This window comes from Lacerta agilis, chromosome 6, assembly GCF_009819535.1.
Source record: "Lacerta agilis isolate rLacAgi1 chromosome 6, rLacAgi1.pri, whole genome shotgun sequence".
Lineage (NCBI taxonomy): Eukaryota > Metazoa > Chordata > Lepidosauria > Squamata > Lacertidae > Lacerta > Lacerta agilis.
This window is the reverse complement of record NC_046317.1, coordinates 3,209,469-3,229,587: the sequence shown is the minus strand read 5'-3', so window position 1 is coordinate 3,229,587 and position 20,119 is coordinate 3,209,469. Positions and strand designations below refer to the sequence as shown.

The 20,119-nt window shown below is 41.8% G+C and overlaps 1 protein-coding gene and 1 non-coding gene across 5 annotated transcripts in view; one reads left to right on the top strand and one right to left on the bottom strand.

The window, feature by feature from the left end:
* Nucleotides 1-20,119, bottom strand: part of RABGAP1L (RAB GTPase activating protein 1 like) — a 133,943-nt gene that overhangs the window by 34,053 nt on the left and 79,771 nt on the right. For 2 of the 4 annotated variants that reach the window (XM_033151247.1, XM_033151248.1), the window contains exon 19: nt 15,298-15,426. In XM_033151247.1, coding sequence (XP_033007138.1) covers nt 15,298-15,426 — 129 coding nt within the window. Of the gene's footprint in view, nt 1-5,207; nt 5,355-15,297; nt 15,427-19,598; nt 19,934-20,119 lie in introns of those variants that run through there. The other 2 variants (XM_033151249.1, XM_033151250.1) reach the window with 2 other exon arrangements.
* LOC117049309 lies at nt 2,190-2,338 on the top strand. The gene has a single exon (XR_004426938.1). It is a non-coding gene; the product is annotated as a U4 spliceosomal RNA (small nuclear RNA).

The window sequence follows — 20,119 nt, the reverse complement described above, 5'->3', positions numbered from 1 at the left end:
GTACCAATAAAGAAATGTATATAAAGACACAGAGAAGGCAAACAGAACAAGAACTGAATTCTATGGTGAGGAGTTGCAATGGGAAATTAAGAGGTGCCTCTGGAGAAATTGAAGAATATGGCATGGCTGGTTTTTTTTGAGGAATACTTTTAAGGCTTTTGGGGTAATAAGGTTATAATCCTATGCCCATTTGCCTGAGATTAAATTCCATTGAACTCAATGGGACTTACGTCTGAGTAGACGTGCAGAGGATTCTAGCATAGGTCAAGAATGTGCTACTGGCATTGAATGTGCTTACAGCAGCCATTCCCAAACTCGGCCCTCCAGCTGTTTTGGGACTACAACTCCCATCATCCCTAGCTAACTGGACCAGTGGTCAGGGATGATGGGAATTGTAGTCCCAAAACAGCTAGAGGGCCGAGTTTGGGGATGCCTGGCTTACAGGATCAACTTTGCAGTGCTTTTTTTTCTTTAAAAAAATGTTTAGGGGTACTCTCATTTTCCTACTCATATTGAAATACTGCCCCTCAATGAGGCAAAACTTAGATTCACAAAATGTTTAGGGGTATGCGTCCCCCTGCATCCCCCCAGAAAAAAGCACTGCAACTTTGTAAGATTGAGGCACACTGGCAAGGCACCATAAGACAAACTACAGCTACCTGGGACTGCACTTGTATGTTTGTTCTTGGCTAAAGCTCATGATTAGTCAGGAGAGATTTGAAGCACAGGCACAAGTTCGAACAACACACACGGCAAAGACTTGAGAAAAGACTGGGGAGGGCAAAGCAGCTGGGAGCTCCTCTCCAGGAGCCCCCATGTTCACACTGTCCTGATAAATCATAATCTGTCTTACCACAATGTGCAAACCAGGCCATAGTCATAAATGTTAATAGTGCTGGAATATACGCATCCATCTTGAAAATGTAAGTGAAAAAGAAATGGAAATTTTAGTTGATACACATCCAGAAGTTTTAAACAAACAAATGGGGTAGAGGTTTCTCACTGAAGAAGCATTTTATATAGATTGGGCATCCCTTTAAAATAAATGTATTTCTGAAGAATAATAAAATATTGAAGAGGCTAAACAATTCTTAGAAATTATAAATGGTTGTTTGCAAAGTACTGTTCAGAGTGGATAACCGTCTCTGACTTCAATGTTGACTTTCTCTATAACTTTCTATCAAGGACTTTTTCATGAGGCACCAGTGGGGAATTTCCCCACAAACAATACGAGCTTCAAAAGAGACGTTTTGATGAGGAAACTTAATATTCTCCCTCCATGCCTGCACTGCTTCTATTAATATCAATCCCCACAGCTGGTGAAATTTAAAACACCTGCACATTAGGTGCAAAAGTGCATTTAACCTCACATGTCATTTGGTCATGAGAACTGAAACACCAGACATGATGCTACAAGGTGTGTGAGGAAGCAGAGAAATTAGCCAATTTCAAACTTTTAACCAAATAACAAAACCGTGCAAATTGAGAATACAACACTTTACTAAGCAAAACAGTTAAGCATTGAAATTTTGGTTTCCTTTGCATTAATGAAAAAAGTAGTATTTAAAGTCTCCCTAGTATTTAAAGTCACCTCCTATTTTGGTTTCTGTGTGCTGCTCTGGTTTGCCAGAAGCGGCTTAGTCATGCTGGCCACATGACCTGGAAGCTGTACGCCGGCTCCCTCAGCCAATAAAGCAAGATGAGCACCGCAACCACAGAGTCGTCCGCGACTGGACCTAACAGTCAGGGGTCCCTATTTTGGTGGGAGGTGACATTTTCTCCAGTTTTTAACAGAAGAGGGAATATAAGGGCACGTTATCTTACATCACAGTAATAAAAAAAAAAGATTTCTGTCTCGCATCACGCTAAAATTTATAATGTGGTCATGGAAATCCCCAATTCAACTCTCACCTCCAGCCGCAAACTTAGCAGAATGTCTTAGATAAGCCTCTGCTCTGCCCCTGGCATTTTCAAAGCAAGGCTCTTTTACAGAGAAGACTGTAAAGGTAACTGAAATAGTATATGTCTAGAATTTCAACACCATATAAATGCTATTATTGCTACATCTACTTTTGATGAAGTAAACCTGCATGGATATAAACATTCTCTCCAAAACACACACACACAAAAATCACAACTGCATAATGAAAATGTCAGATTGTATTCTTGCTTCTTTTTGTCTAATAAATAGCTTTGCGCAGTGGCAGTATCGTAGCCAATGAGGTTAATCCGAGGCGCGATTATTGCTAATTGAAACTTTTTGTCTAATAAAGCTAGTATTTTCCCCTAGATTGCAAGTCCCTACATTATCTTGATTAATTGCATATTGTTATCACTATGATTATTATAATCACAAAATTGCAACCCTCTCTGTTAGTAAGACTTTCCTAACACAGCCTTCCTATTATTATCCAATTCTAATATAATTCAAGGGGGCAAAACACCGCGTGAGCAGGCACAGAACTTTAGATAGGGATAAAAATTTCAATGTTAAGTTTGACTACTTGATCATTTCTATTTCAAAGCTGTCTGTCATGCAATATGGCCTGATTGAGGATTCTGACTAGGTTTGCCTGTATGCCCTGGTGGGAAGGAGAACAAATCTAGTCGTTTCTCATTTGGATATTTTATTTTGTCCTAGTCAGAACAGACCCAGCCTGCTGACTTGCCACTGTCATTTTAACATTATTACTGATGCTAAATCTCTGTCCTAAACGGCAGTCAGGCTGGCAAAAATCAACACCCCCTCCATTCCCCTATATGTTGGAAGGGCTGTGGAAAGCTTGATTCATTTATTGATGTTTGGTGGGAATGCTCTTACATTAAAAACTTTTGGAATAGAGTATTCTCCATTATATCTACAATTACAGGCCAATCCCTTTCTCCAAATCCTACCTTAGCCCTACAATCTAAGTTGGACATAGACTTAGGTTCCGCCCTGTGCCACAGTGAACTAGCAGGCTTCTTACTGACTGCAGCAGGATTAGTGGTAGCTCAGCAATGGAAGAAACAAAGTGAAATACCCCTGAACATATGGGGAAATAGCATCTGGGATGTCTGAGGGTCTCGCCAGACACATGAGGGCAATCAAAGGCATAACGAACAGAGACACCTTCCAAGAAATGTGGGCCCCATTTTTTAATTATGTTAAAGGCCAAAATCAAAACCACTCAATATTCTCAGTGGAGGGGTTACGTCAAGTAATATGTTTGAATGTGTAAGTGTATGTCTAGAGACCACGGATAAAACAAACATCGTTAGCTGTACTGCTGGATAGGTGTTTAATGGCTATTGTATTTGCATTTGTTTAAAAACCAATAAAAAATTGGTTGGTTTTTTAAAATAAAAAACACACACATCTGTCCTGAAGCCAGGTGGAAAAAGTTCCTTACCTTCACTGGATCTTGGTGGCACTGCTTTAAATCCTTAAAGGACATTGGGGGAGGGGCTCTTATATGGCACATAATTTTCAGGATGTCTTTGTTGAGTAGGAACAAAATAAAATAAAATGAAAAATTCCTTCCAGTAGCACCTTAGAGACCAACTAAGTTTGCTCTTGGTATGGGCTTTCGTGTGCATGCACACTTCTTCAGATACTTTACAATGATGACAAATAGTAAAGGTGAATTGGGAGCTAACGAGTCCTTGCTTGTAAAAGAAGACAAGGGAGTGAGAACAAAAATATCAGACCAAAAACATGGAGTGGTATTACATGTTTTCAGCTCTTCAGTTTGAATGTTTGATATTGATATTTCAAGGATTTGTTTGTATTTAGCTGTCCAACTATAACTTTGTATGTTATATCCCAGCATAAGTATCTGAACAGTAAATGACATGCAAATATGATATTGCTAATTTTCTGGTATGTAAGCTAAGCTATAGCTACCACTCAGAAGCCAAAATAGATTCTAACAGCTAGTAGAATCTCTGTACACAGAGTTGCTATGTGAGCAACTAAAAAATCTGTTTTGGTTATGGTGATGCAGAAAAGCAAAAGACACAACACACAATCCCACAATGGTCTACTACCAATACTAGTTGGGTGTTTTATCATTTTTACATGGGTTTAATTCAGTTTAAGCCATGATCTGTGGACCCATTTGAAGCATTGTAACATTGTATATTGTTTCATTAAGGAAGTATACCATCTATGTAAAAGTATTAAAGCAATGCTGAAAATCAGTGGAATTATTATTAATTTTTGCAGTAAGCAAAAGGTTTAACCTAGGGGTCAGCAACCTTTTTCAGCAGGGGGCCGGTCCACCATCCCTCAGACCATGTGGTGGGCCGGACTATTATTTTTTTGGGGGGGGGAGGGAATGAACGAATTCCTATGCCCCACAAATAACCCAGAGATGCATTTTAAATAAAAGGACACATTCTACTCATGTAAAAACACGCTGATTCCTGGACCGTCTGCAGGCCGGATTGAGAAGGCGATTGGGCCGCATCCTGCCCACGGGCCTTAGGTTGCCTACCCCTGGTAACCTCTACCGCAGAGATTTAAAAATACCGTAGCTGATTCAGCAAGAAAGCTTCCTAAATGGAATGTACCTCAACTGCAGATTACACCACTTAAAACTTCTTTAAGCTTGTACATTTGCAGATAGGTAAAATGAGAATTAACATTCCCAATAATAAATCCACTCAGTTCTTGCATAAGCAGCACAATAGCCACTCTGGACTAACTTCCATGAAAACTTAAGTATCACATATGCATAATTTTTTCTCCCCAAACCCACTTTTCCCATGAAGCTTAACTCCTTAGTTCCCACTGCCAAATAAAACAAACTATATCACACACACACACACACACACACACACACGTTCCCTTCCATCTCTTTTACATAAACATAAATAAAATTAAATTGAAGAGGATCCTTTCTTGTGCAAATTAAGTTCACTAGTCCTACAGGTTAAGCAAGGTCACACCAGCTATAGGCTGCCTTGAGGCAAAGCAGAATCTCTTTTAGTGTAACAACACCAGGGATGGGCAGTGTGATAACAATCCATGGTTGTTCGACAAAAATATACATTTGACAGTGTGAGAGGTTTTTAGCACAGTACTATTCAAGAACCTTGTCGAGTCGGTGAGATCTAAAGGAGAAAGAGCAAGTAGAATCATTTCCCTACTACAGACATTGAAGAAAAAAAATGGCACTGAAGGGGAAAAAAATAGAACAGTATTTCACAATCTAGACACCTACCACATATTTGGGTTTGCTGACTGCAACCAGGCTGGCCAGAAAGTCTTCATCATATAGCTTGCTAAAAACATGGGAGTCGTAAGCCACCACAATGGAAATTTCGTCCATCATTTTGTCAGCACACTCTGTTAGCAGTGCCAGCAACAGGTTCAGTCTCCAACGACAAAGAATTAGCTCAGCTGTGTGTCGATTGTCCACACCCACTTGAAGAGACTAAGTGGGTGGAGTGTCACAGAAGGAACAAAAAAGCAAAGAAACACAGCAGCCAGCCCAAGCTCCTGTATGTTGCTTTCCTCTGGGAATCTTCCTTCTAGTTGTAACACCTGTTCATATGCTCAGATAATGAAACAGTCATTCGCTAAGGTCAGTAATAAAAAGTCTTTTCCCCAGTAATTAAAGTCCAAAAGAAGCAGGGGTAAATCCAAAAACGTCAGTCCGTAACAGAGTTCTCTCTTGTGTTTCCCCACAACTTCTTGTTCTTTAAATGTAATATTTCACCACAGTAAAAAGATTCTTTTTAGTGGAGGAAGACAGATTTCACAAGATGACTTGCTTTCTGCTTATCCCACAGATTCCCACAGAAGGAGTGAACAGTATTCTGCCACTCTTGGAATTTTTCAGAGTCTCTTATCAGATACCTGAGGAAATAGTGTTTTTTTTCTTTGGCAGGTTTGGTCTGGTGTAGGGTCTGCTTTTGTTTCTTTTTGGATTATTCTGACATAAAACAGAAATATAGGGCCTCATCAGCCTTTTATATTGCTGCATTGAAACAATCTTATATACCTGTAAGATCACAGCGACAAGTTTTCACTGTTAGTCAGAGAGTAAGATCATACCTCAAAAGGATAAAATCTCATCTACATGGCCTTCATTCACAAGAAAATGTATGCCTTTGTTCAACAAAACGGTAGAGTACAGAAAGAAAATCTTCCTTGCAGACAGTGTCCAGCCCTTCCCTAGTTTTTAACAGCAGGACTTTGTAGTTTCAGACCAGTAAGTTTGTCAAAAATATGTAAAGGAAAAAATGCGCCAAAATCTGAAACATTCGAGAATTTTCAACTATAGTTTTACCAAGACATGCAAAATCACATGAAACTCCATGCCTACCCTCCAAATCACACAAGCTGTTAACCAAAAAGCAATATTCTTACATTAAGAACAGAAAGGAGAAAGACTTACTTTCTGCATATTTTGCCCTGCTCTATAGCATTTTCTTCCAACTTTTAAGGACAGATATATACCTGACATTTATCATGAAAGAGAGTACACAGTGGTCACCACAAAAGTCATATGGTATTTCCTGGTCCAAACTGTTGCAACTTTGTCACATGTTTTTCCTGCCGAATAAAACCAAAAGAAAACTGCTTGTCTTTTCATCCTGTTTTCCTCAGGGGTCCCTCTCAAAAATTACATGTGTATTTCAAGAGCAACAGGTGTTGTTTGCTATTAAACAGGGAAGCTGGGACACAGCTGTAGCATGGTGGATAAAAAACATTTCCGTTTTAATAAAGGAGGAGTAAAAACCACTTGTTATTGCTAGGAAACAGCACAGAATTTTAATAGGCTTAAGGCAGGCAAAATGCAAAGAAATCCTCTTAAGAAATCCTTAAGAGCTACTGGTCACGTTTAACCCACTAAGTGCAATGAAAAACCTATGTATCCTATTTGAAACTTGTAACAATGTAGTTCTGTGATACTGAAGCTAGGTTAATCTTACTTGTTTTCCCATGGAAGTAGTTCAGACCCAAGCAGTAAACAAACCATTCTTTTTGGATTCCAGTGAACCTAATTCCTACCCGAGCTTCTAAAACTTGCACTCTCGTTTCCCTAAGCATGCTACTAGGTCCAGGGAACCTCTTCAAAGCAAGCAATTTCTCCCTTCAGCTTTGCTTCAACTTCCTGGTAGGAAATGCTTGCTAGAAGTGAAAGCTGCCTGCCTTTGTAGTTTCACCATCACAATGACTCAGCTTGGGAGTATGATAATGTGTGTGGCACAAGGCAGGTGGACAAAGACACCTGTTGTAGGAGGAGGTAAGGAATGGAACGTCCCCTGATCCCAGGTTCTCTTCCAGGAAGGGATGAAATCACAACAACCATCACATGCATTACAACTATATACATTCCTTTCTTAAAATTCTGCGGCGGGATCAAAGAAGGGGGTGAGGAATGCAAGATCTCCACCCAAAAAAGCAACCTTAAAAACATGTCAATAGTATCCAGGTCATAGCTGTCAACCTTTCCCTTTTTTGCGGGAAATTCCCTTATTACAGCATTGGGAAACAGCGGGGGGGGGGGGTTGACAGCTATGTATATAGCAGTGGGGAACAGAAGGGAGGGTTGATAGCTATGATCCAAGTATCTTTTGAGCAGTGGCGGTGGAAGGCTCCGTGCTACCTGGGGCGGCAAAAAACACGCCCCGGGGGCAGGGCGTCGTGATGTCACATTGTGGCGTCACGATCAGGCCGCCGCTGCTTCCGCAGCCCCCTTTTAAGCTGTAGAGCGAAAAGGCGGCTCGTGGGGCTGCTGAGCGCTATCGGCGGCTTCCCGCCAATCGCGCACAGCAGCCCCACGAGCCGCCTTTTCGCTCTGCAGCTCAAAAGGGTGCTGCGGAAGCGGCGGTCCGACGATGGAGTGCGCCTGCACGAAATGTCGCACAGGCGCACTCCGTCGTCTGACCGTGCGCTGCTGCTCCCAGGGTGACAGAAGGAGCAGCTGCACGTGGGAGTGGTGGGAGGGGCTGCCACTTGTCACCCCCACATGCCGCTGTTTGCTCCATTGCCCCGGGAGCAGCAGCACCACACACACCGTGCGCTGCTGCTCCCGGGGCGGCAGAGCGAGCGGCGGCGCGTGGGGGTGACAATCGGCGGCCCCTCCTACCACTCCCCACGCACCACTGGTCACCCCAGGAGCAGCAGTGCTGCACGGACGGGGTGCTCGCTTGGCCGTGCGCTGTTGCTCCCAGGGTGACGGAGGGAGCAGCGGCGCGTGTGAGTGGCGGGAGGGGCCGCCGCTTGTCACCCCCCACCCTCCCCTGTCACCCAGGGCGTACCGCCCCTACCGCGCCCCCCTAGCGACGCCCCTGCTTTTGAGTTAAACATTTGATGGCAAAAATATTGGGAGTCAGATTTTTGTATATTCCACCCTATCCTTTTAGTGTGGCAGCACCTGCACTTTGGAACTGCCTGCCTATGGATATCTAGCAGGTGTCTTCACTGTATTCTTTTCAACGCTTGCTAAAAACATTCTTGTTTAGGCAAGCCTACCCAAGTGGTGTGAATTTTAATCTGTTTTTAGTATTTTAGCTTTTCATATGGTTTAAAGTATTGTATTTTTTAATTTAAAAATTGTCTTCTTTTTGTAAACCACTTTTCAAGCATCATAGTATGTCCCTTTCTATTCTTAAGAAATGACAATAGCCACAACATTCATTTCCTCTACTATACTTAATTAACAAAAATGCATCCACTAGCTCCCTCTTTTAGATTGCTACACTGGCTTCCTAGGAGACAAATCAGGAGACAGCAGTCACTCCACTCTCTAATTCCCTCTACTCTTAATGAGTTGCTTGGCAGGGAAGGTAAAGAGAAGCCTCCAAGCATACTTGGAAGGTAATCTCTTAAATTCTCTCGTGCAACATTTCAACAAACTGGAAATAGAATACTTCTTCTTTGTAAATAGTTTTGTCTATTTTCCAGGAAAGCCACATTTGATTCCAGGTGCAGACATCCCATCTGCAGAGATCCTTTTAGAAATTTCAAACCATTTCTGCAGAATAGTTTACTGAGACCACAGTGACTAATCCAACGGCTACTGCTTTATCATTTCACAATGAAGCTACAGCAGAAGTCATGACGGAAGTGGTTTTACACCCTTTATTCTAGATTGCATTTATGGCTGTAAACTGAAACACTAGTTATAAATTTTCATGCACACACTCTACACTAGACTGTAAGATTTTAACTCACTGTTAACAAGGCATTTTGCGTTGAGGTAAAACTAAAGACCCAGGTGGCGCTGTGGGTTAAACCACAGAGTCTAGGGCTTGCTGATCAGAAGGTCGGCAGTTCGAATCCCTGCCACGGGGTGAGCTCCCGTTGCTCGGTCCCAGCTCCTGCCCACCTAGCAGTTCGAAAGCACATCAAAGTGCAAGTAGATAAATAGGGACCGCTCCAGCGGGAAGGTAAACGGCGTTTCCGTGCGCTGCTCTGGTTCCCCAGAAGCGGCTTTGTCATGCTGGCCACATGACCCGGAAGCTGTCTGCGGACAAACGCCGGCTCCCTTGGCCTATAGAGCGAGATGAGCGCCGCAACCCCAGAGTCGGACACGACTGGACCTGATGGTCAGGGGTCCCTTTACCTTTACCTTTAAAACTAAAGAAGCGGGCCCTGCTAGATCAGACCACTGGTCCAGCTAGTTCAGAATCCTGTTCTAAGAGTACCAACCAGACAATTAAAGGGAAATGGAAACTTAGCAAGAAATCTACTCTCCTTTCAACTGGCTAAAAAGTTGGTGAGTGGAAAATATAGTGTATAACCCAAGTTGAAAAATAGGGTAGATAGTTGCAGAATTGGAAAGGTTAAGGGCTGTGGGGTTTGAAACTTGTAGAGCTGGATCTGAAGCTGAAACACTAGTCAGAGAGCACTTTAGCAGCAGAAGCCAAGAGATGACTGTGAAGAGATTCAAAATCTGAAGAGAGGGTAAAAATGGATAACGTGTTGACTTCATTAGGGTAACAATTTAGAATAGCCATAGCCATATGTGTTTCTCTCCATTATTACTTATGAGGAACTGTAGCATTGTTTATCTCTAAAATCATTTTCTCAAACTGCTTGCCTTACTTAAAAAAAAAAAAGGGCCTATTTGTTCAGGAGAAAATTGGTCTGAGGTAGGACTGCCTGGTCAGGAACATCCAAGACCTTACCTGAGATTTCACTGCCGCAAACTGAGACCCTGGGGGCAGCCCCCAGTGATGTTGCAGGGGAGCCCCAATGATGTAATTAAGTATGACACTTTAAGTATTAACTGCAGTCCCTGAGAGAATGTCATTCAAATAAAGAAGCACAAGTCCAACAAATGAGCAGCTATATTACTCATTAGAAATTAAGATAGAAACCAAAGCTAAAGTGGGTGTTTCTAAGCTTGTTGTGAACTGCTCTTGACAACAGCCAATGTTAATGATGCAATTGCCACTCTGTATTGTATGCAATACATAGGGACCCAGGTGGCGCTGTGGGTTAAACCACAGAGTCTAGGGCTTGCCAATCAGAAGGTCAGTGGTTCGAATCCCCGCGACGGGGTGAGCTCCCATAGCTCCTGCCCACCTAGCAGTTCGAAAGCATGTCAAAGTGCAAGTAGATAAATAGGGACCACTCCGGCGGGAAGGTAAACGGCGTTTCCGTGCGCTGCTCTGGTTCGCCAGAAGCGGCTTTGTCATGCTAGCCACATGACCCGGAAGCTGTCTGCGGACAAACGCCGGCTCCCTTGGCCTATAGAGCGAGATGAGCGCCGCAACCCCAGAGTCGTCCACAACTGGACCTAATGGTCTGGCGTCCCTTTACTGTTTACCTATTGTATGCATATCACCAATGCTTGTCCATTATACAATTTGTTACTCCTTAACATGCCACAAAACATTCTTGCTTGTTCAGAAACAAAGAAAAGCCATTTATGAGCTTGTAGCAACACATAACATTAACATCAACACACAAGATCACATGTGCAGGTCTACCTGTCTGGCATACAAGGCAATCTGGCAGAAGTGGGGACATTGGCACAAAGTGAATATTACCTTTTCCAGGCTCTGGTTTAAACAGAAACACACACACACACACACACACACACACACACTTTATTCCACAAGCTCTGTATTTAAGCCATGAGATGCAATGTGAGTTTTAGTGCACCAAAGTAAAAATTGCAAGGATCCTCTTTTCCAAACTTCTCCTTTACACACCGACATGGTTAATTCCCCATTTAAGACACAGAGAGGGGTGGGGAAGCCAGAAATGCCACTGGGCTAGCAGAAGCCCCTTTTGTGAATCAATATCGTTCTGTCTTCAATTCAGATTTTAGTTTAGAAAACTAAACACACTCCCCCTCCCTTTCATCACTCCATTCTTTCCCATAGCCAAAGAGATTTCTCATGCCAATTCCTACCATTCCCAACTGGATTAATACAAGAGGGAGCAGGCAGGGGAGCTGCCCTGGAACTGGAAAGGGGGAAATGCTGGAATGGAACTGGGAACTTTCCAAATCAGTATTTTCAATCAAACAAGTCTCCAACCTGCTTCAAATGAAAATGAAAAAATACTTCCTCTAGTCCAGGCTCCACTCATGTTTCTCAGCACCCCAGTCTGCCATTGTGTAAATTTCTGCCATCACCCCCTTGGACTCACTTGAGAAGAACGAAAGACCATCCAGGAGTTGCTGTGGGCAGTGGAGGCAGCATGGTTCAGATCCCACCCCTCCTTCTCCTGTGTTCTGATCACTTCTTCAGCCCTACACCTCATGCCAGGTGCACATGAACACTCACAGCCCCCTCCTCCTCCTCCTGAGCCCATTATTTTTCTTCCTCTGCACTCCCTCCCACCACTGAGCCCTGGAGACTAAGGTTAACTGGGAGAGGTGGGGAATCAGACCCCCCCCCCACACACACACACCCCATGAGAGTATATGCAATGCAGCCAGCCTCCTGGTAAGCTGCATGCACTTTTTTTTAAAAGGAGACTCAAGCCCTCCCATTGCCAAGGGCATGAGATCTGGGACCCAGTGCTAAAGAGTTTATGCCACCTGAGCCACGCCCAACAATGCCGACTGTGGCTCCCATGCAACTGGCAATTATTGGCATATCACTTATGAACCTGAGGATTCCAGAGAGTCATCATGAGTTATAGCCAATTATACACATCCTCTATGGTTTTTTTTCCTAATCCCTTTTTAAAGACATCAAAGCTAGAGCCTCGTCATGTTTTGTGGCAGAGAATTCCATAAATTAGTTATACACTGTGTGTCCTGAATCTTTTACCAAATAGCTTCTTTAAATGACACTGAGTTCAAGGATTATAGCAAAGACAGATTTCCTCCCTAATTTTTCCTAACAAAACTCTCCCTAATAAAATATCATTTTACAGTGGTACCTCGGGTTAAGAACTTAATTCATTCTGGAGGTCCGTTCTTAACCTGAAACTGTTCTTAACCTGAAGCACCACTTTAGCTAATGGGGCCTCCCGCTGCTGCTGCGCCGCCAGAGCACAATTTCTGTTCTTATCCTGAAGGAAAGTTCTTAACCTGAAGCGTTATTTCTGGGTTAGCAGAGTTTGTAACCTGAAGCGTCTGTAACCTGAGGTACCACTGTATAAACTTCTATCATGATTCCCCCTTGGTCTGTTTTTTGAAATAATAAGAACAACATGTTGCCTTTCTCAGAGAACAATTTGGTACTTATAATACATTAAGGGAACTGCAAGTGCATTGAGAAGCCAAGCAGTGGTTATAGTTCACAAGCCAATTACTCTGTTACAGTCCCAATGGCTTTAGTGAGACACTTTGGAGTAACATGACTGTGGGATGTTGCTTTCAGGGTGCAAAAGGACATATATAGGAGGTCTGTGTCTGCTCTTGCTCTTTCTTTCAGAGTGGTCCCCACTGCCAAAGAGACAAGCTGTGTGAGGACACAACTGAGCATAGTGACCATATTGCTGAACTGCATGTGGGCTCTCGCATCCTGCCTTAAACAGCTACTTGTTCTCCTTACTTGGGAGTACAGTGGGTGCAGAAGCTGCTCATTCACCTTTTTTCAACTCCTTGTAGGTGTCTTGCCTGGTGGCTCCTAGCCCTGGGTTGCAATAGAGAGATCTGCCTCCTTCCTAGAAGGCAAACACCAAGAGACTGGAAAGAAGCAAACCACAAAGACTGGTTCATAAGTCAGAGCTGTGGTTTGTTTCCACCCACCTCACCAAATGGCAGAGCAGGTCAGGCACAATTTGAGCAGCATACATGTAATGTTGCTCATTCACATTAAGCCATACTTTGCTTCAGACTATGGTTTACTGTGATATGCAAACCAGATCAATGTGAAACTGAAGCAGCCAAAGTACTTGAGGAACAGATTGAAAGTATGCTACTGTGTGACTGTGGGCAGGATTCACTCAAGGAGCCCAGTTAGCAGAAGCCCTGTACAAGGACTTCCATTTATGCTATGGGACTTTCCCCCCCCCCCTTCTTCCTCATGCGCCCCCAAAACTGGTTCTGTGGAGGTTGGGAGAACCTCAGAATAGCCTGCAGAAGGAGGAGAGAGTGAATCATTCTACCTGGCAAACTGAAATGCAACCAGAGTGTCTGGTCATGAGAATTATTTTTGAGAGCCCCCCCCCCCCATGTCTGGGGTGTTGGTGGTTGAACTGAACTCGAGTATTTGATTTCTGAGAAAGGTAATACAGGAGGTAACCATTTTGCGTGCATCCGACTGATGCACAACCACAGATACGTGTGCCATGTTTGGCCCCGGATGGAGACGGGGCGTGTGTGTGTAACAGGCTTATGCATGACTGCTGACATGTGCAATGACCCATAACGCAACCCATGCACAAATGGGGAGTTGCATGTAGTGGAGAGAGAACAAAACACAGGTCAAATACAAGTACACAGCTTCAGAATTTTATCTCCATGTGAAGAATGAAGTGAATGTTGCCTGCCGTGGCAAAAGAAACAGGAAGAAATAAGAAGCTGCTCCAGGAAAATGGCTGGATATGGCCCCCTTTGTTATTCTGGCAGTTGCTAAGCAACAGGCTTGCCAAGGAATAGCTAAAGCAACATGGCATTAGTACTTTTCTGAAGAAATTGCATGCAAAACTGAGGTGGTAAAGGCAAAAATGGGAAAATAACTCAGATAAGATAACGTATTCCAAAAACTTTATTGAATATAAAGTCCCACTTTTCAACAGGAACAGTGACAACATTCCTAGGTAAACCTGGTAAAATACATAATTTAATCAGTACTGAAAATACAATCACCTCCTCTGCTCATTTAGTCACTATTTTCAGCAATCCAAATGTAATAAAACCAGATTAGCACCTGCTAGAATTAAATAGTTATAAAATGTATCCTCAAGCACTAACTGTCCTGACATCAACTTTGCTTCCACTGAGGAGTCCATCTTTTCCTTTATCCTCAATAACATGACAGTCTCCCAGGCGTGCCATTTTGGCTCAAGCAATTCCCCCCTGCTAATAATTGTATTTGACACCAAATGGCATTTTGACATGTTGAAAAGATCTAATGGGGGGGAAAGTATTAACAGAAATAGCGCCAGACCCAGAAGAGTTCCTGAACTTTTTAAACAAGGGGGACTGCAACCTCGTACAGAATAGGTTGCCCTCCTACTATGAGATCTGCTGAACCACCAAACATCAACACCTCCATCTTGTGTAGATGAAGTTAAATAAAAACATAAAGGCAGCGCTTACAAGACTGCCAAGTATCACACTGCCAAGTATCACACTGACCTCCATGGAACAAGTTAGAAAGAGAAAGTGTGCCAGTAACCACCCCTCCTGTTGAATGCCCTTCTCCAGGGAACACCTGGGTATAATCTGTAAACATACCCAGACCGTTCTCTGCAGTCAATGTTATACAGCTGCCATTATCAATGGGCTTATGTATGACTGAAAGTTTTTCAATGAAATTAAGATTAAGCTATAGACCCAGATTTCTCAGTTGTAACATGCTGTATTCTTCAAAGTTCAATGGGGCAGCAGAAGTGGGGGAAATACAAAATACAGAAAAATAATGACCCAACCTAGATTAGGGCTGGTGCCAGTTTGTCCTGGATCTTTGGCAAATAAACCGTAAAAAAGCTCAACAACATTGAGGTTTGTCTAAAGAAAGCTCAACAATTTCAGTGGTTTCCTAAAATAAAGCTCAACAACTTCCGGGGTGTCCTGGTTTTTACTTTTTGAAATATGGCAACCCTAAAGATGTTTAGTTTTATTATATATATAAAAAGCTCTGCCATGGTTTTTTGATCCAATTGCTAATTCCACTGCAGGGGCCTAATTTTACCTTATTTACAGACAAAATGATAGCCCTTACCTTTACATTGCAAGCCTGTTCCATAAGCCTTCTAGCGTTCTCTTCAGCTCTGTACCTCTTGGGCAGCTGTACCCTAAAGAACTTCAAAGCTCCTTCAAAATCAGCTTGCAGAAGATCCTCCTTGGACGTCTGTAAGGAAACACATTGGAGAAGTGGTGTAAGCACAGAAGACAGTCACACTGGCTCTGTTAAGGGCTGGACTCATCATCTATTGAATACGTTTAATGGCCTATTGGATTGATGTAAACAGAAATCCCTATTCTTTTGGGGGGGCTCTTTCTGGGAAGTCAAAAGCATATTTTTAGATATTGCAAACAGAATGATGTGAGTGTCAATATAGAAATTTGCAAAATACAAACAAACAAACAAACAAACAAAAATATATATGCCAAGAAACACACACCAGCTATAATCAACAACATTCTCTCAATATTAAAGTATTAGTTAGTTGTGCTAAAAACAACATACAGGCTCTTAACTTTGAGAAGACTTTATTTAAGACAAAGCTCAGCCTCAAAATTTAAAAAAGATTTTAATGTCACTGAGTATCCAGAGCAAATTTCAATTAATCTAAGATAATCAGAAAGTATTTCCAGATCAGAAAGTACAACATTTAGGAAGCCATGAGCAATAGCACATTTTGAGACAGTACACACTGAAACAGAAATGCAACCCACTGTATCTCAAACAGCTATGAGGGGAAGGAAGAGGAGTCCTCTGATAGAACCATTTGTCACTGCTGGGGTAACAGTGATCATCTTGTCTTGCCCAGTTGCTTTATGAACAGAAAGAATAAGCCCCAATATCCCCAAACCTCCTGAATGTGTGCTGCTAAATTAATTTGGCAAGAGAATTACAGATGGGGTAATGGAAGAGAGGTGCCGGATTTGTTTTCCATGATGAATCATTATTTCTTTCTAAACTCCCTTCTTAAATCTGCAGGCGGCAGCTCTGATTACAAAGAAAGGCAACTTTGTACCTGTACACATGAACAGTAGTGATACTTTAGCTGCCCTATTTCAGCTCAGAAAGCAGCTCTCAGACAAAAACAAAAAAGACACGTAACCAACTAGATTTTGCCTTGCCTGTGATTAGGCATTGAATTCAATGGGATAATTCCTGTTGCCTCAAGACTTGCACATTCTCTCCCCAGCCTTGTGATTCTTACCCTTGGTTCCCATTTCTCAATCAACCATAGTTTGCTTGGTTCAGATTAAATAGCAAACTGTGGTGGTGGTGGTGGTTGTTGTTGTTTTTTTAAAAAAGGAAGAAAAGGTAGGAATCACATGATACTCAGACTCCTCAGGGTTTGGTCACATAATGCCAACCTGTGGTTTAGCACGATGTGTAGGCAGGTTGTAATTGCAGTGTCTTAAATTTTCTGGCTTTTTTCCCTTAAATAGAGTTGTTAATAATAATGTATGTGAATGTTAGAGAGAATGGGCCTGTATCAGTTAATACATCCATGGAATTATTTTGAGCACCAGCAAAATTAGCCTGAAGTGTGTAATATTTGAATGTTCTTTCTCCCTCTCTCTTTTATACATATCAGGAACACTAGAAAATCTCTGGTATGTATTTTAAAAAACAATATCAGGCTGCAGGTATAGTGGTAAAAACCTACAATATTCAGGATATATTTTCGTGCACAACAACAACTTTGTGGCTCTCTTAGTGGGAAGTGTATGCGAAAGAATTGGGTGGGGGAGGAGAAATTACTGACATTCAGAAAATACCTGAAGGCAGCCCTGTTTAGGGAAGTTTTTAAACTGTGATATTTTAAATGTATTTTAATATTTGATGGAAGCCGCCCAGAGTGGCTGGGGAGACCCAGCCAGATGGGCGGGGTACAAATAAATTATTATTATTATTATTATTATTATTATTATTATTATTATTATTATATTGCTTCAAGTTTACAGTGTTTTTTTCAGCTGATCAAGGAAGTCCCAAGTGAGCCACCACAGAATCTTTTATATGCAATCTATTTTTTGAGCATGTCAAGAAATCTATTGATGGAATTATATGGTTGATAAGGGGAGGATCTTTAACTATTACCTTTCACAGAAATTTAGTAGTTATAGGATGAGTGCAGGAGACACCGGGAACTCACTAAATGGGGGAGGGGTAGCAATAAGCCAGCAATTCCTCCCCACTGTACTGGAATCAATGTTATTCAAGGATTGTGAAATGGACACCAAAATGACAGAACAACATAAGCAAGTGCAAAGCGATACAGACTGGTACAAAACCCCTAGATTCTCAATTGCTTTAATGGGCTCTAATATAATGGTTAATGCTTCAGAAAGATGGTGTGACAGTGGAAAGCTGACTGAAAGCATCAACACAGAGGACTGAAAGAGTGAAAGGGAGATAGGACCAGAGGACAGGAACTATTAGGAAAAGGACTAAAAGAGAACAGCATAACATGCACCCATGGCATGACCGCATTTAGAATACTGTGTCCAGCTCTGGTTGCCCCATTTCCAAAAGGCATCACAGAACTGGGAAAAGTCCAGGAAAAAAGGAAACTAAAATGATGAATGTTGGGGTACCTTCCCTATGAAGAGAAACTACAGAGGTTGGTGATAAGAATGTGCACAAGGTGGAATATGACAAAATTACGGATGGTGCCTAAAGGTTGTAATCCAATGAAATTTATTGATGTCTCAGATAAGAAAATAGAACATAGATGGAATGGTGGCTGCTAGCTTAAGTGGCTTTAAAAAAAAACAACGGGACAATTTTTCCTTATCTTTCTGCAGCTCTTCATTATGATAGCTCAATGGAATCACCATGTCCAGAGGCAACATCCCTCAAATAGACCTGAATGGGAGATACTGTGGACCAACTGTAGAAGGCCCTGCTTGTGAGCTTCTAGAGGCTCCTGGTGGCCATTGTTGGAAACTGAACATTAGCCTATACAAGCCTCTGGCTGACAGTCTGGTTTTACATTCTTATGAAGATTATTGAGGTTCTTCCCCTAGATTTACAAGGCTGCTGAATCGCACCAAGAAATACAACATCAAATCTCACATTTTAAATGTTGACGAAGTTTGTTAAGGGAAGCTGTTGAGGTAAACAAAACATTCCAGGTTCCACCCACAGGTGATGGTATCTGATCTGCTGAATTTGTATTTGTATACATTATTATTATTATTATTATTATTATTATTATTATTATTATTATTATTATTTTGTAGAAGACTAAATTGTAGCTAGTAATGTGTGTCCTTTTTCAACCTGGTATACATCATATTGACAATAATTGTGGCAAAACAGATTCTTAAATATTTTCAGGACAGACAAAGCAGCAGAGGTGCTCTTCTATTTAGCAACAGTATCAGGGTAACAGAAATTATTGCATGAAATAATGAAATTTTGAAACCAATGAAAGTCTTAGGCATCTGATGGATTATAAACCAGACAATGAAAAATTGCAACACCATCAAGTCCTGGATATACACTGTATATAATGAGAGTCAGAAACAGAGAGCTTATGGGTTTTGTTTTGGCTTGATTATTTTTTAATATACTGTGAAGATGATTTATTGTCATTTGGGCAGTGTATAAAGTAAACTGATGGACTGTGGTGCTAAGAATTAATATCTAGATGAACTAAAATAATTTTAGGGATAAGTTTGGATCAATCAAACCTGTACAATTTGCCTGTCATTTGCAGTTCTGAAGGTTTTATGTCTTAACTTCAGGTTACATGGACATAGTTAATTTGTTCTAATTGTTAAGAGAACACTGTTTAATAATTTCAGATCAAAAAATTCAACTTATCTCTTCCTACCAGCCCTATTCTCATAATCAATGACACAAACATTTGATTTGCACTATTTCTGCTTACCAAGAATGTAGAAAAGATAGTTTGCACCTTAGTAATATGGCAGAATAGATTGTGCTGATGCTAATAATGATGCTGATAACATCTGCAAATTGCAAAGGCCAATGGCTAGTACAATGAATTTGATGATGTTTAATAATAATGGTAATAATAATATCAAGTCTTAAACATTTGAGGATGCTAGAAAATCCACTGGAAAATCAGATTCAACTATGACACCATTGGCAAGTATAGGGGAGGCAATTTTGGACTCAGAAGCTAATCTAAGCCAGTTCCCCAGCCGGTGTCTATAAGGAAGACAACCAAGTGTCATTATGTCCTAAATTCACTGCATAAAATAGGATTATCCTCATGCAACCACCCATGAAATGGATCCTTTGAGACAGCTGAGTGTTAATAAGAATGGCAGATTTGCTATGCGTCTATTTCTAGAAAACCAGAATCTCACCGCAAGAAGCCGGGGAACAAACAGGCGATGCCCCATTCCCAGAAGTTCCAACACTCGACAGGCATACTCATTCACAAGCTTGCTTCTTTCATCATGTATATCCTGGGACTTTCTGATGGGTGGTGCAAGCTTGGGAGCTGGGGTTGGGCAAGGCACCCCTTCTTCCATCAGCAAAAAACAGCAAGTATCCAGAGTGAGAAGCACTGTTCCCTTAAGCCACAATTTCACACGGTGGTTATTATCGGAGCCAGCTTTAGGTCTCTGAAAGACCAATACATTTACTGTCTACACCAGGGACCTCCAGGTATAGGCTCAAAAAACAGAAAACATCTTTGCTAAAAAGCCCAGAAGAAGCTGGTAATTCAAAAAAGACCAAAAAACAAAAACTTAACGAGATGGATCTAAAAATGTCTGAAAACAGGGGAAATGGCAGAGAATGATGCAGAAAAAAAGGCTGCGGTGGCCCAGCCTGCCTGTGAATGTGTGTAAGAGCAGACAGGAGCAGCAGCAGCAAGAGCAAA